This window comes from Pelophylax lessonae (assembly GCF_965119305.1).
Source record: "Pelophylax lessonae genome assembly, chromosome: 4".
Classification (NCBI taxonomy): Eukaryota; Metazoa; Chordata; class Amphibia; order Anura; family Ranidae; genus Pelophylax; species Pelophylax lessonae.
The window spans coordinates 226,023,902-226,037,974 of record NC_138771.1 but is presented as its reverse complement, the minus strand read 5'-3'; the positions used below and the strand labels follow the sequence as shown (position 1 = coordinate 226,037,974).

At 39.9% G+C, this 14,073-nt stretch overlaps 1 protein-coding gene across 2 annotated transcripts in view; it reads right to left on the bottom strand.

The window, feature by feature from the left end:
* ANKRD26 (ankyrin repeat domain containing 26) overlaps positions 1-14,073 on the bottom strand; it is a 141,557-nt gene that overhangs the window by 48,856 nt on the left and 78,628 nt on the right. For both annotated transcript variants that reach the window (XM_082254066.1, XM_082254067.1), the window contains exons 13-20: positions 10,384-10,445; positions 10,017-10,113; positions 9,576-9,656; positions 9,330-9,367; positions 9,168-9,249; positions 8,744-8,788; positions 6,465-6,734; positions 5,704-5,750 (exon numbers count right to left, since the gene is read on the bottom strand). In XM_082254066.1, coding sequence (XP_082110192.1) covers positions 5,704-5,750; positions 6,465-6,734; positions 8,744-8,788; positions 9,168-9,249; positions 9,330-9,367; positions 9,576-9,656; positions 10,017-10,113; positions 10,384-10,445 — 722 coding nt within the window. The remainder of the gene's footprint in view (positions 1-5,703; positions 5,751-6,464; positions 6,735-8,743; positions 8,789-9,167; positions 9,250-9,329; positions 9,368-9,575; positions 9,657-10,016; positions 10,114-10,383; positions 10,446-14,073) is intronic.

Sequence of the window (14,073 nt, the reverse complement as noted above, 5' to 3'; positions counted from 1 at the left end):
CAGAAGTGGGTTAGCTACAGTTCTCCCACAACTATTTATTACTTTTACTACTAGTTGGTGTTTATAATATATTTAATTTTTATTTGGAACCCCAGCCCAACAGCAAAATGTGTTAATAAAAAAGAAAATCCAAGTCGGAGCCCATGAGCCTAGAGAAAGGTGGACTGTACTCCACTGAAAAACTAAACACAAGCATAAAGCACCTTGATAGTTTGCAATACTTACCATGATGGTAGATCAGATATCCAAATCTACGCATGGGATGTAACAGCAAAGACCACAACCTGTATGTATATACAGTATGTGTGCATTTGGGAAACATTTCCATTGACTTTTATTACAGCTGTCAGGAACCATTTTAAAAGTTTTAACAGCTGCCGAATAATGCCCGTGACATGCAAATCAAACAGTGCCATGAAACAATGCAAAAGCTTGGCAAAAGCTTGTCTCACGTTTGAGTAAATGTAACACATTTAGTTACATTTGCAAGATTAAGCAATGCATTTGGTAAGTGTTTAACATGCTTTCCAAATTACTGCACATGTGGACAGGCCAAGAAGGAGCCTGAGCCTCAATACTGAGGTTCTCTCTGGGCTCCCCTCGCTGTCAGCTTCCAAAGTCTAAAAATATACAGGATTGGAAAACTTTTTAAATGCAGTGATTGGTTCATACTGTATAAAGCCAGATCCCCCTGTAAAATTATTTAAGACCTATTTTAGGAACTGATGCTGGAGTAAAAAATGTTTAACAGATTAGAATGGCAAAAAAAAAAACAGTAATAAGGAGGACACCAACCCTAATATACCATGTGACTAAGTGCAGCTGCTCCTTTAAAGTGTATCCCACACTTTTATGTGCAAAAAATTATAAATAAAAAAGGTATGCGCTACTGATTGCAATCAAATAACCTAAGTTAAAACAGAAAAATAAAATAAAATATTACGTGCAAATTATACATTCATTAAATCCCCAACAAATCTGTGATAAAAGTTCACAAAACAAAGTCCCAAAAAAAAACAAACAATTCTATATGTCCTTTTTAAACCTTATGTATGCATCTTCCCACACACTGTGCTCTTAGCGGTAATAAATGTGAATTCTTCCTTCAATCCTCACGCTGTGCACCACCACGTGTGGAAAAAAATTGCTTATCGGACCTCTATGGCCATTAAAAGACCAACAACCTTTTATATAGGACACCTCCACGATAACAGTACAGAGGATCCAATGGCACCATACACTTCTATGTTACATATTACTTATAGGCGACATATAACATAAGACCCAAAAGATAATACTCCCACAGCATAGCAAGTTTATTTATATAGAGACATCTTAAAACCATAAATATTGCACTCACATATATTTGTGCCTTTATGTAGTGATCGACCAATATCGTTTTTTTAATGCCGATACCGATATTTTGGTCATCGGATATCAGTATCGGCCGATATTTTCGGACATGTATTTTTTATTTTTCTAAAGGTACGCCTTGTGGAGGAAACTGGGGGTCTAAAAGACCCCAAACCCCTCCCCGGCACCGAAAAGCATTCAAAACGCCAAGTTTGGCTATTTTGAATGCTGACAGTTTTTTTAATTTGACGCCGAGTACCTGAAAGAGATGTTATGACATCACTTCCGTGTTTTTTACATGGAGACCCAGGTCCTCTCTTCGGCTGCGGTGGAGGTAGGATGCCCGGGTCTCCCGGTGGGACAGGAGACCCGGGCGAGCTGTGGAAGGCGGTGGGGGGGGGGGGGGACGTCCCCTCCCGCTCCTTGTAATGACAGCCGAGCGGCTTCTCAGCTGCATCGGTTGTTATTACAAGTCAGCTGACCGTCGGCTATGGACACCGGTACTGGGGTGATGCCTCTAGCTGCAGGCATCACCTCAGTACAAGCACGTTCCCTAAATATCGGCAATATCGGTAACCTCAGGGGCCGATTCCGATATATCGGGGAAAGTGCATATCGGCCCCCGATATATCGGTGTTGCCAATAATCTGTCGATCACTACCTTTAAGGCACCAGCACAAAATAGTGTGTCAGCACCACCACAGACCAGAATGGGTTCCCCAGAAATGACACAGCCGCTGTCATCACATCTGGGTCGTGGTGATGTAATTTCTGGGGAACCAATTCCGGCCTGTTAAACGCTTGCTGGCTCTATGGTTTTGAGCGATCGTGCTGACAAATTATTTTGGGCTGCTGACTTAAAGACCCAAATATATGTGAGTGCAATATTTATGGTTTTAAGATGTATCTAGTTTAATAAACATAATACACTATGAGAGTATTATATTTTTGGATCTTGGGTAATATGTCGCCCATGAGTAATACTTAACATAGGAGTGTATGGTGCCATTGGATCCTCTGTCCTGTATAAAAGCTTGTTGAGCTTTTACTTGCCATAGAGGTACGGTAAGCGAGCATTTTTCCCCACACGCGGTGGTGCACAGCATGGAGATTGAAAGAAGAATTCACATTTATTACTGCTGTGTGGAAAGATACATAAAGTTTAAAAAGGACATTATATAATTGTTTGTTTTTCTGAGGACTTTGTGTTTTGTGACCTTTTAAATCACAGATTTTTTGGGGGTTTAATGAATGTATAGATTGCACGTAATTTTTTATTTTGTTTTTCTGTTTTAGTTTGGGTTATTGGATTGTAACCAATAGCACCTACCTTTTTATTTATCATGGATTAGAGTGGGTTTATTTTTTTAATTTGTCTGGAGCGTTCACTAATAATTAATAGGGAAGAATAAGATAACTTGGTAACCAATGTGATTTTAATATCAGACGTACAAACATTTCTTTTAATTGTGGCTTTAGCCTGCCAGACAGGCAACACTTCACAGCATAGGAGCAAGGTAACAACAAAAATCGTTTTTTTTTTCTTGCAGTCCATAAAAAGGGACACAGAATTTCAGATATTATTGAGTTATACTACTCCTAGCACAGGATAACCCCTCCTCTACCCATCATGACTCAGTTTGCAGCACGCTTAGAGCCTCCACAGTCCGTATACACAAGAAATTGGGTGAATCTGGCCACAAAGGTTTCCGTTCGTGCAAAAAGAATGTGCAACAGGCCTTGTGCAAAATCTTTAATAAAACGTTGATAAATACTTCTCATACTCACAAAGGTGCCTGCAAACAAAAGAATGCAAAAATGACACACAAGGGCTTTTCATCAGAGCTTCCTAACCTGCACATTATGCAACTGCAAACCGTCTTCTTTTTGTTCAGAAGACATCCTTATATACCTTCCCTCCAAAATGCATAGTGGGCATATTCAAGCAGTTTACTTGTTGAATGACATCCGAACAGTGATAACATTAAACATATACAATTTACATCCTTATTGAGTATTGGGAATGTTCAATAAGAATGTAAACCCTTTGGATGCTTGGGTGTTTTTACAAGCACATTCGTGAGTATAAGTAGTATTTATTAATATAGTTTTACTGAGGATTTTGCACAAGGCCAGTGTGTGCGCTTTTAATCTGTAAATGTTGTCAGAAGAATTCAGTCTTGAGCATTATGGTCTACCTGAAGTCCTACTGGATTAGGTGAATAAACTCTGGACAACTGTCCACCAGTGGGATTGTATCATTTAAAGCTGAACTCCAGATCAGGCAATATTAATGTCTAAATACAAGAGTCATGTGTATTGTTCCCTAAATCTGTGCTTTGTGTATTTCTTCCAGATCTGTGCAGAAATACAGTGTGAAACTTTGCCTCTGTGCTGGAGCTTTCTGTAATAAAGATTTTTCACTGTTTTGTTCCCGGAGTTCAGCTTTAACACTTGAGCGTGGCCATTTTCTATTCATATATATGCAAAGTCTTCTGTAATTGCAGTAGATGACCCTGATGACAGAGTATGGGATTCAGCCTCACGGAGTTAGGGGAGACTCCAGTGAAATAGACCCTATAATCATAGGGTCATCTGATTTCATATGCCAGTGTCCTCGGGAGTAAAAAATCCTGGAATTGTAAGGAGAATGTGAGCCAGGGTCCCCAGTGGAAGTGGGACTCCCCCTCTGGGTCTAGATACAGACATGTTGCTACTGCACAGTGAAAATGCAGCTAGGTTTAGGCTACAAGGCAAGTCCTCAGGGTACTCACAAACTCAAGCAGCAGGTGGCTGATGAATTTCAGGTGGCTGCAGGTGACCAGGTCACTGTAGGCGGACACTGGGAACAGACTGGGGATCCATGTGGTGCTTTGAAAAGCAGGAGCAGCGGTGGGGCAATGTTTCCTCTACACCAAATGGCAGGAAATAAAGCATGGAGCTCACGCATGCAACACTCTATCCGGTGGATATTAGCGCTCAGTCCCTCAGCGTTAACCCTTTTCTAATCCTTAGAACTGGCGGCAGTAGGAAATTTGAAAGGCACTCTGTGGTAAAAATAATGAGGTAATCCCAGTGTCTAGCCTGAATAGCCTACTCAACAGAGTGAGTCTTTAGAGACAGGGCAAGCACTGATCGAGCGCTATAGCTCTGGACTAGGAACCAAGTGTCTGAAGGTCTCATTCCAGACTGACCCTGCACGTCCAATCCAGCAGGTACAAGTAGGGCACTCCAAAGTACCTGAAGTAACCTACAACTTAGGCGATCTGGATAGCTGCCATGTAGACCAGCTGAAGCAATAATGTAGCGAGGAATATTAAACTTAAGTCAATGAAGAAATATTTAAAAAAAAAAAAAAAAAAAAGAGAAAACAGGCTAGCAAAATTTGGTTAGATTTTTCTCAACAGAGGTGAAAAAAATAAAAAAATAAAAAAAGTCATCCATCCTCCTACGACACTAGCAAAACCTAAGACATGCTGGCTAGAGGAGGGGTTATCTTGGACTGGCCTGCAGCTTTCTGTTTGACAGTGTTCAGTTCTCCAGTAGGCAGCAGTATAGCATCTAAATTCCTGTGCCCCTCAATTGATGAGAAAGTAACAACATTTAAATTTAAGTTCACAGTAATGAATAATAACAGTAAACACAATAAGCTTTCACACAGGAGGTTAAAGGGTGGTAAAAACAGGCAGTGGCTCCAAGACTGCACAGATACAAGTGGACATAGCAGTTGGAGGGGAATTTTACACATGCTGTGGCTGTGATTATTTTCTTAATGGCCACTGAGTTTGTTAGATTGCATTACTTGTTAAACTTTAAACTCGCCAGTGAAGTCAATGGGGCCACACTGTAACCAAGAGAAAAATGCTTGGCTTCTGGCGCCACATTTCAATACAAAATTCTCATTTGGCTGGGAAAAAAAAAACAGATAAAATAAAATGCATTCAAGAGATGGCAGGAACACTTCCAAAATGTCAGGAAGCTAGTGCTCTGCTGCCCTCTAAAAAGCAACCTATCACAGACTGCTTTTCAAAGAGCAGTAGAAAACGATGCCTGTGTGAAAGAGGCTTAAATTAGAGATATGTAAAAAGAATTTAAAATAAATAATGAATGGAATTGTAATCTGTTGGGTAGCAGACTGACTGCACCAATCTGATGGTTTCCAGTGTAATTACTAGTTCTTTTGGACATGTCCATACTAGTTTGTCCAATCCGTAGCTAATTACACAATGGTTTTGGACTAGCACAAGCATATCAAATTCTCTAGAATTTGGTAACATGGCACATATGTTATGCCTGAGAACATATAGATATCTATAAGGTCCCTATAATAATGTTATATTTATAACTTACCTTTAGGGAACTCTGGTCCTTTATTATTGTTTTTCCATTTGGTAAACCTAAAAAAACAAAATGAATTAAAAAGGTATTTATTTACTAATCTTTCAAGAACCATCTATGGCTTGCAAAGTTTCAAATTTAGTTAAGAAAAAAAATGCAGTACAAAATACAGTGTAACCATATTCAAGGCCTGTTTTTCTATTACCCACCAGCATTCTATGCATTAAGATAAAAAAAAAAAAAAACACAACAACATTCTGTGTGCAGCAACCCCCCTTCAGCCCCTCTAATACTTCCATGAGCCCCATCTCTATCCAGCGATGTTGTAGGAGTGTCCCGCTGCCTGGGAATTCCTCCTCATTGGCTAAGAAAGCAAGGCTTCGCGATTGGCTCCCGCTGCTGTCAAAGTCAGTCAGCCAATCAGGAGAGAGGGGGCGAGGTCGAGTCGCAACTCTGTGACGGAATGGAAACAGGGAGCTGTGACTCAACGGGGGGAGGGGGGGGGGACTTAATAGGAGGGGCCAGCAGCACAGAAGAGGGACCCGAGAAGAGAAGGATCTGGGCCACTCTGTGCAAAACCACTGCACAGAGCAGGTAAGCATGACATGTTTTTTATTTTTTTTTTAAGCAAACAAGACTTTCCAATCATTTTAAAGTTACATTTATTAATAATATAATAAGAAAAAAAAAGAAAAGAAGACTAACTTTAAAATGGATACAATTTTAGCTTTGAACCTCAAACAACTAATATGAATTGAAAAAAATGAAGTTACCATTTTCCTTATTCCTTAAATCTTGTGACATGTCCTTGGATATGCTTTGTGCGCTGTCCTTTTTCGGATGCGCATGCTCTTCATTGTCATCTTCTTGTACTGAACCTAATGCCACAGAGAGGGAAGCTGCTGTGCCTTTTGCTGAAACGCTGTCAAGCATGGTTTGTGGAGATGTACTTTCATTTAGCTTATTATGAGACTGAGCCGCGCTTCTTGGAGTATGAGATGAATATTTAAGAGAATGGCTTGTAGAGTCCCAATCAGATGCATCTAAACAAAACAGAATGGTAAAAACATCTTCCAAAAGCTTCAAGAGTTAAAATGTAATTTTATCTGGCCTTATCTGGCCAAAAAAGTAAAGTTAGCAACAAAGCACTAAATTTAAGATGCACTGTGCTTCCTACAAATAACTATTTTAATCTTTACATTAATCTTTGTGTTCATAAAGCCATGACTTCAAGATTAAAATCAAGAGAAGCTTCACTCTCTCAATCAACACTGACCATTTTAAATCCTTATGCTGCTAGTATTAGTAAATAGAAAGGAAAGTATATCATATTTACTTGTTTTAAACTGTTTTCTTTTTTTTTTACATTTCTCCAGTTACTTGCTGGTTTCTAGGCCTAGGCAAATGATATACATTCCAGGGGGGTTCTCGGTTAAGCACACCGTCTTGCCTGCATGCCTAAACTAATGGCAAAGGACTCCAGGAATTAAACGCTACATGAATCATCCTCAAGAATGCCCTTACTTAAAGCGGAACTCCATACCATACTCCAGCGGAGTTCATACCCTCCACTGCCACATTTGGCAATTTATGGAGGGGATCGGGTACTTGGTTTTAACAGATACCCGCTTCCACTTCCTGGCAAGATTGCCGCACAACGTTCTACATCATGTCCAGCCCCTCCTCCTTCCCCCACTGCCTTCTGGGACCGGTGTGTGTCCCAGAAGATGGCAGGACCATTCAGAAAGCGCAGAGCGACGGCTTCACTGCCGGTTTCCCTTACTTGCAATGCTGGCGCCTGCACCCGAAGCCGATGGAGGAACTGGCTTAGTTTGCCAACATTGTGCTATCCCTGGACAGGTAAGTGTCCTTATATTAAAGGTTAGGAGCTACAGTATTTGTGACTGTTGACTTTTAATCCCCCCAGACCGGAACTCCTCTTTAAAATTAAATAATCCATGAAGGGCACCTCAGTCATATAGTGAGTTCCCTTAACTGCTGCCCCTTTAAGTGAAAAACACTAAAAACAAAAATACATATAAAAGCAGGTGCTGTATTCCCAAACACCCACTTTTGGGTTGGCTCCAGAAAAGTAATAGAGGAGAAATCTTCCAGGGGGGACATTAGTTCTGGTGACCTGGGGGTCCCCAAGGAATTCTCGTAATTTGCAGGGATTTCCTCTCACTTTCTGTTTGGTTATGGGACAGGGAGTGAAGAGAAATCTCCGCAATGGGACACAAATGGCGAAAAGAAATATAATCGTGGGTATAACCCTCCCTTACTCTATCCAAAATAGGAAAAAAGGTTTTGCCTATAATTCTACTTTAATCTCATCTTGATGAAAGTCTAGGTTCCAAGGGGCTTCATGGTGATCATCTGAAGTGAGGTTATTTTTTGATTTTCTTTTTTTAAATGCCAATACACTATGGTACAATGGTTACACTTCACAAGTTATGTTAAAGCAGCTCATCCCTGATTGTTCAACATGTTACATGTTACGGAGCACAAAAAAATCGGGCCTACATTATTTTTAACAACTTAGTGCACCACAATGCACAAAGCCTTTCCATCTGTGCACTGTGGTTAGCTATAGTGCAGTTAGGGTTAGGCCTACTGTATATGTGCATTGGGTAGCTATTCAAAAGCATAAATCCAGACTAAAACGGCGCTTTGCTAACATTTTCAGAGCCTTCATAACAAATCCAAATACAGTGTAAAAAACAATTTACGGAGCCATAATATAGTGTTCAGTTTCAAACAGCATGCTTCACTAAATCAGGAAACGCAATACTACATTTCTGAGCGAGAGGAGAGCTGAGACACTCCACCTTAAAGATACTGCCACCTAGGGGAGGTATCCAGCACCAGATTTTTGTTAGGTAGAATTTGCCCACTACAGAAACACAAGGAGAAAGTTCTCAGATCTGTAGCCCAGCATGAAGATGTAAATTTAGGCCTTTCCGGCTTGATTAAAAAAAAAAAAAAAAACATATGTAAGGTGGCACCCACCAGAAGCCATTTTATACATACACACATTATATATGAACATTACCTTCGATATCATCTGCATCATCTAGACCCAAATCTGCCATAAGATCTAAAACAGAAAAAAAAGGAGATATATATATATACACATATACACCAAAGACATGCTTGTAGGTTAATTGGATCCTGTATAAAAAAAAAAAAAAATTGGCCCTACTGTGTATGATGTGAGTGTACAATGTTTATGTAAAGCGCTGCGTAAATTGACAGCGCTATATAAGTACCCGAAATAAATAAATAAAAAAAAAAAAAATATATATATATATATATATATATATATATATATATATATATATATATATATATATATATATATATATATATATACACACACACACACACACACACACACTGTATATATACATACACACAAACGCACACATACCTGGATGATAAATCAACTGTTTAAAAAAATGGGGAAAAAAAATTACCTGATTTAGTGTTTCTTTCATTTATTTTTGACACAGAGTTAGTTGAGGAGCCGTTATTAATTTGCAAATCGGTTTTCTGTGGCTTAATAAATGGAAAACAATATTATTAGCATAACATGCTAATAAAATTTTATTAAAAGTATAGAAAGAAACAAACAGTACCTTGTTAGCTTCCAGAGCGGTACTTTTCTCAGAAACCTCTAGAGAAAGGAAAATAAAGTGGATATCAGTTCATCCAATCTGTAGTCCGATTTCATGCAAAAGGTCATGCACTGTGCCCACAGTAGTACACAGTAGAATTTTTCAGAATACGCAGTGCCAGAGAATTAGTATAGCGATATAGAAATATGGAGCCTGTTATTTCTGCCATGCATCCAAAGGATTGTCTTTTTAAATTAATAATCATACCACTCTGTCTATAGAGCCAGTCCTCATCCTGCATCTTACAACTTCTTGAACGTTTAAGAAAACAGGGACGGTAATACATATCTAATGAGGGAACCAGAATTTTGAATTTACATATGCAGGCAAAATCAACAAAAGCAGGGGTTAATCAAAACAGTATTTTAAGGAGCAACAATTCAGTAACCCAGGGAAATCAAACTGGATGGTTGCTCTGCTGTAAAATAAAATAAATGTGTGAACTGTCATTTTCAGAAGAGGTCACGTGTGATAGCCTTCATTGTCTTCTCATGCTCGCTGTACTGGATGCATTTATAGCTGGTACATATACTGTAACTAGAATAAACTCATAAAATGTGGCTTGTTGCAAGGTAAATTTGATTTACTGCAACTAAGCTTTTCAATGAGACTGAAATCATAAGCTACACAAAGATGGGCAACACATACCCTCATGGGATTCCTCTGAAATACACTGCATATGGACTGGAGCAGCAGGTGTAGGCATATCACTGGTAGACTGCTTTCTAGGGCTGTCTGAGGCAGACTGAAATAAGAATTTACAAAAAAGCTGTAAATAACCACATCAAGAATACAATATATGCAGGTATTTTAACACAAAAAGATTATACATTATAAAGTAAAGATTCTTCAAAAATATTCCATACACATCCACTATTTAAGGGCTAAGAATTTAGAGGAGGCTGAGCGCAATAAAAAACACTTTTTGAGTTAAGAATACTTACCTAAATAGCATGTGTTTATATTTTTAAATCAATGTATTACAGTAAGGATGAAACACATATTGTAATCCTACCTCAGAATCCCAAGGTGATTCAACATCATCATCTTCCAGTCCAAGTTCTGACATTAGCACAACTACAAAGAGATAAAAATGCCAAAATGATGCTCATCACAATACTATATGCATCAATCCTACACATTCTTGCCATTTAGACCAAAAAGAGAAATTTTGACTTAAATTCCATATTTTGAAACAGTACAGGACACAGACTATAAAATTCATAGACCCTGGTTTATAGGCTGGTACCTTGAGGTGACTGGACACTGGCAAAGCTTTGAAGGATATGCCCACTCGGCGAACATTTCTAACTCTACCCCATTCCATAAGACCTCAGTTTTTTTAGCAAGCAGTGGAGAGTAACACAAGAACAGAGAGGAGGGTGGCTTGAGTCCTGTACTGTCTCCAAGATATGGAATTTAATCAATCATACAGTGCAGGACACAGGCTGGATATTCATAGACCCTGGGATGCCCCCAAGCAAATAATGAGGGTGGGCAACAACCAGGCAAACAGAACTCCACCCCAACAACAAGGGTCAATGGAGCAACTTAGAGTGCTGCTGCAAGAACTTTGCAGCCAAATCCACAGAAGCTTGGAGGTTCGGCATTGTAGAACTTGGAGAAAGTGTGAACTAAAGATTAGGTGGTGGCCTCCCAAAGCTAGATAATAGAGGCTTGATGACACCTGCGACAGATGTGACGTCAGACCACTACCACCTTCACCAACTTGTGACAGATAACTAGTCAACACCACCCTGTCACTGATAAGCAACAATGCCACTCTCAGCTTCACCCTGCAGAAAAATGTTCCAGCTCAGGGAACCACAAGTGCCAACAGACAGAGAGCTTCTCACAGGGTTTGGATAACTACGCAATCAACCGCTTACTCTGCCACCAGATAATTTTATTGAAAATTATCAAACCCTTCACAATACTAACAATTGGAATTATGACTTAGAAATAAACGTCTTTAATACACACTTTTACCACAGACAGATACTGAGATTTAACACGTAGTAACACTCTTCAAAAGAGACGAGAATTCTTCAAGTGCATTAGAGAAAATATTAATGATTGAGAAAAGGAAAATGTGCAAACAAAAGATTTACAGAAAAAAAGGATTACCAAGGGAAAAGGAAGAACAAAGCAACAGAAAACAAAAAGGGTTGAAGAATAAAAAAAAAGCACATATATCAAGTCCTGCTTCAGATAATTCCAAACAACAATCAAGATTGTGCAGTGGCTTTTAGAAGTCTTGGTGTTCCTTGCATTGATGGTAAAGGAGATCAAGACTGAATGCTGTCCCACTTTTGTTGTCCAGGAGTAGGGTGATGACAAAAATTATCTAACCAATTAAAAGGTCTGAGGAGAGGCCAATAGAATGTCACAGGTTTAAACAGATATTATTATCTTTGAATATGTACAGGTTGCATTCTGGTATATTATTGTCCAGCATTGAATTTCCTTTTAAAATAATTGAACTGCTGCTCTGTCTCTTATTAAAAAGAAAATGTCATGGATGTCCCGGATCCTTAACACTGAGCTTTTTCAGGGTGCTCAGTCCACATTATCATCACAACACCAATCACTCTGCCGAAGTGAGTAGGTGCTGGAAGGGTTTCAGAGTGTAAACTCTTGGAATGAGTTGCCTTATTTATCTGGCAATAGTAAATTTTGAAGCAAGATGTCCCTTTGCAAGGCCCCCGATGACAAGACAGAGTCAATTTTTCTTATGGAAGCTTTAACTTTTATATAAATTTGATAAGTCTGATAACATCTAGAGGAGCAATCCCTTAACTGTGCTTAGAAGCATGCCCCAAAGAGAGAAGAACTATGTTTTTTTTAAGGTGGAAGTTAGATACCATGTAATGCAGAAAGGTAGATCTTGGGTGCAAGACTACTTTGTCTTTGTGATGGATCAGGAATGGCTCTTACAAGAGAGCACTGCTAGTTTAGAGACATGTCTGAGATGTGATAGCCACTAAAGAAGGCCACATATTAGGAAATATCATTGAAAGAGCTCCCTGGTGGGTTCTGCGGTTTCTGGGCAGGGCAGGGCAGGGCAGAAAGAACCAAAGTGGCTTTTTTTAAAAGTGGCTTCCCTGGCTTTAGAGCTATATGGGAATGACAGAATCCCTGTTCCTCAAAACCTGGGTTTCAAACAGCCATGCCATTAAAGTCAGTAACTGAGAAGCAGGATGGAACAGGGGGTCCTGAAACGAAAGGTCTGGGATGTTTGGAAGTTGCTCTCCTAGAAGTTTGTCTGTGTGTCAGGTTCTCCTGGGCCAGTTTGGTGCAATTACCAGTATGTTCTCTTGCTCCATTTTGTGGAGCACTCAAGCCAGAATTCACACTGGAGAAAGGGCATATACGAATTGGAATTTGGACTTATCAGCACATCCAATGCCAGTACTAGAGGATTCTTGCTCCTGTCAAATGGGTAACTTGTACCTGGAGGCCACATCTGGAGTTCTGAATTTCTGATACAGGAAGCTGAAGATGTCAGAATGAAGGACAAATTCCCCTTGGTACGGGTGGTGATGGCTGAGAAAATCCACCTTCCAATTGTCCATGCCTGAGTTGTGAACAGCACAGAGGGCTGGACAATGTTTCTCCACCCATGAGATGATCAGACTTACTTCCATTAAGGCCACCTGACTCCTGGTACCCCCTTGCTGGTTGATAAAGGCCACAGCCATGATATTGTCTGATTGTACCCTGATCAGGGGACCCTGAAAAAGGGGAAAGGGGGTGTTCTTAAGTGATTCAGAGATAGTTTTTTTTACACCAAGCTACAGGTGGTTGATTGGCAGCTCCGCTTCCTTGGGTGACCATATTCCCTGAACTATCAGCGACAGAAACCTATCCCACAGTCTGTGAGGATGGCATCTTGTGGTTATCACCCTCCATGAGTGTGGTAGAAACAGATTCCCCATTATCAAGGCTGGACTGGAAATCGATCAAGCTGGGCAGTTCCTTGCTTGGCTGGAGAGAAGCATAGGGATATCATGAGAAGGAGGCAAGCTTGTTCCAGGCCAAAAAGATGTTGTGCTGGAAACGCCTCGAAAGCAAGGGAGTTATGGGGATGACCTCAGATGAGGCTACCATGAGGCCCTGATTTAATAGAAAATTGATCATGACATCTTAAAAAGAGGATATTGTATTCTGAAAGAAAGACATTTGCCTAGGTTGTGTCCAGAATCTGAACAGAAAAGAAAAAAAAGAGGGGCGCCAAGCCGACCTCCTGGCAGCGTGAGCGCATCATCTGGCTTCCCACAGTAGCGGTTCTTCCCCTGTCTATAGTGCCTGGCTACAGCAGCTCTGACATAGCAGTCAGAGGGAGCTGCACTCTGGTTTTCCATCTCCACATATGTCCAGACTGCACACTGATTTAAGAGACACACTTATCAACTTTTGTTTTGGAGTGAAACTTTTATCTTTTTTTTTTAGCTCCACAATACACACACTTACTACAATATGGTCGGCTTGGCACCCTTCTCTCTTTTCTTTTCTGTTCACAGCTTTAGGGTCCTCAGCCTGTCAGAGGCAGCCAAACTCATCCTGTAGTCAGCTTGCCACTAAATTAGAAGTTGCCCACAGCCTCCAGATTCATCATTTTACAAGCTGTCATTTATATAGCTATCAATTGTATTTTGTTTCTTTGTTTGTTTTTGTTATGTATATATGAATAGACAAACACTGT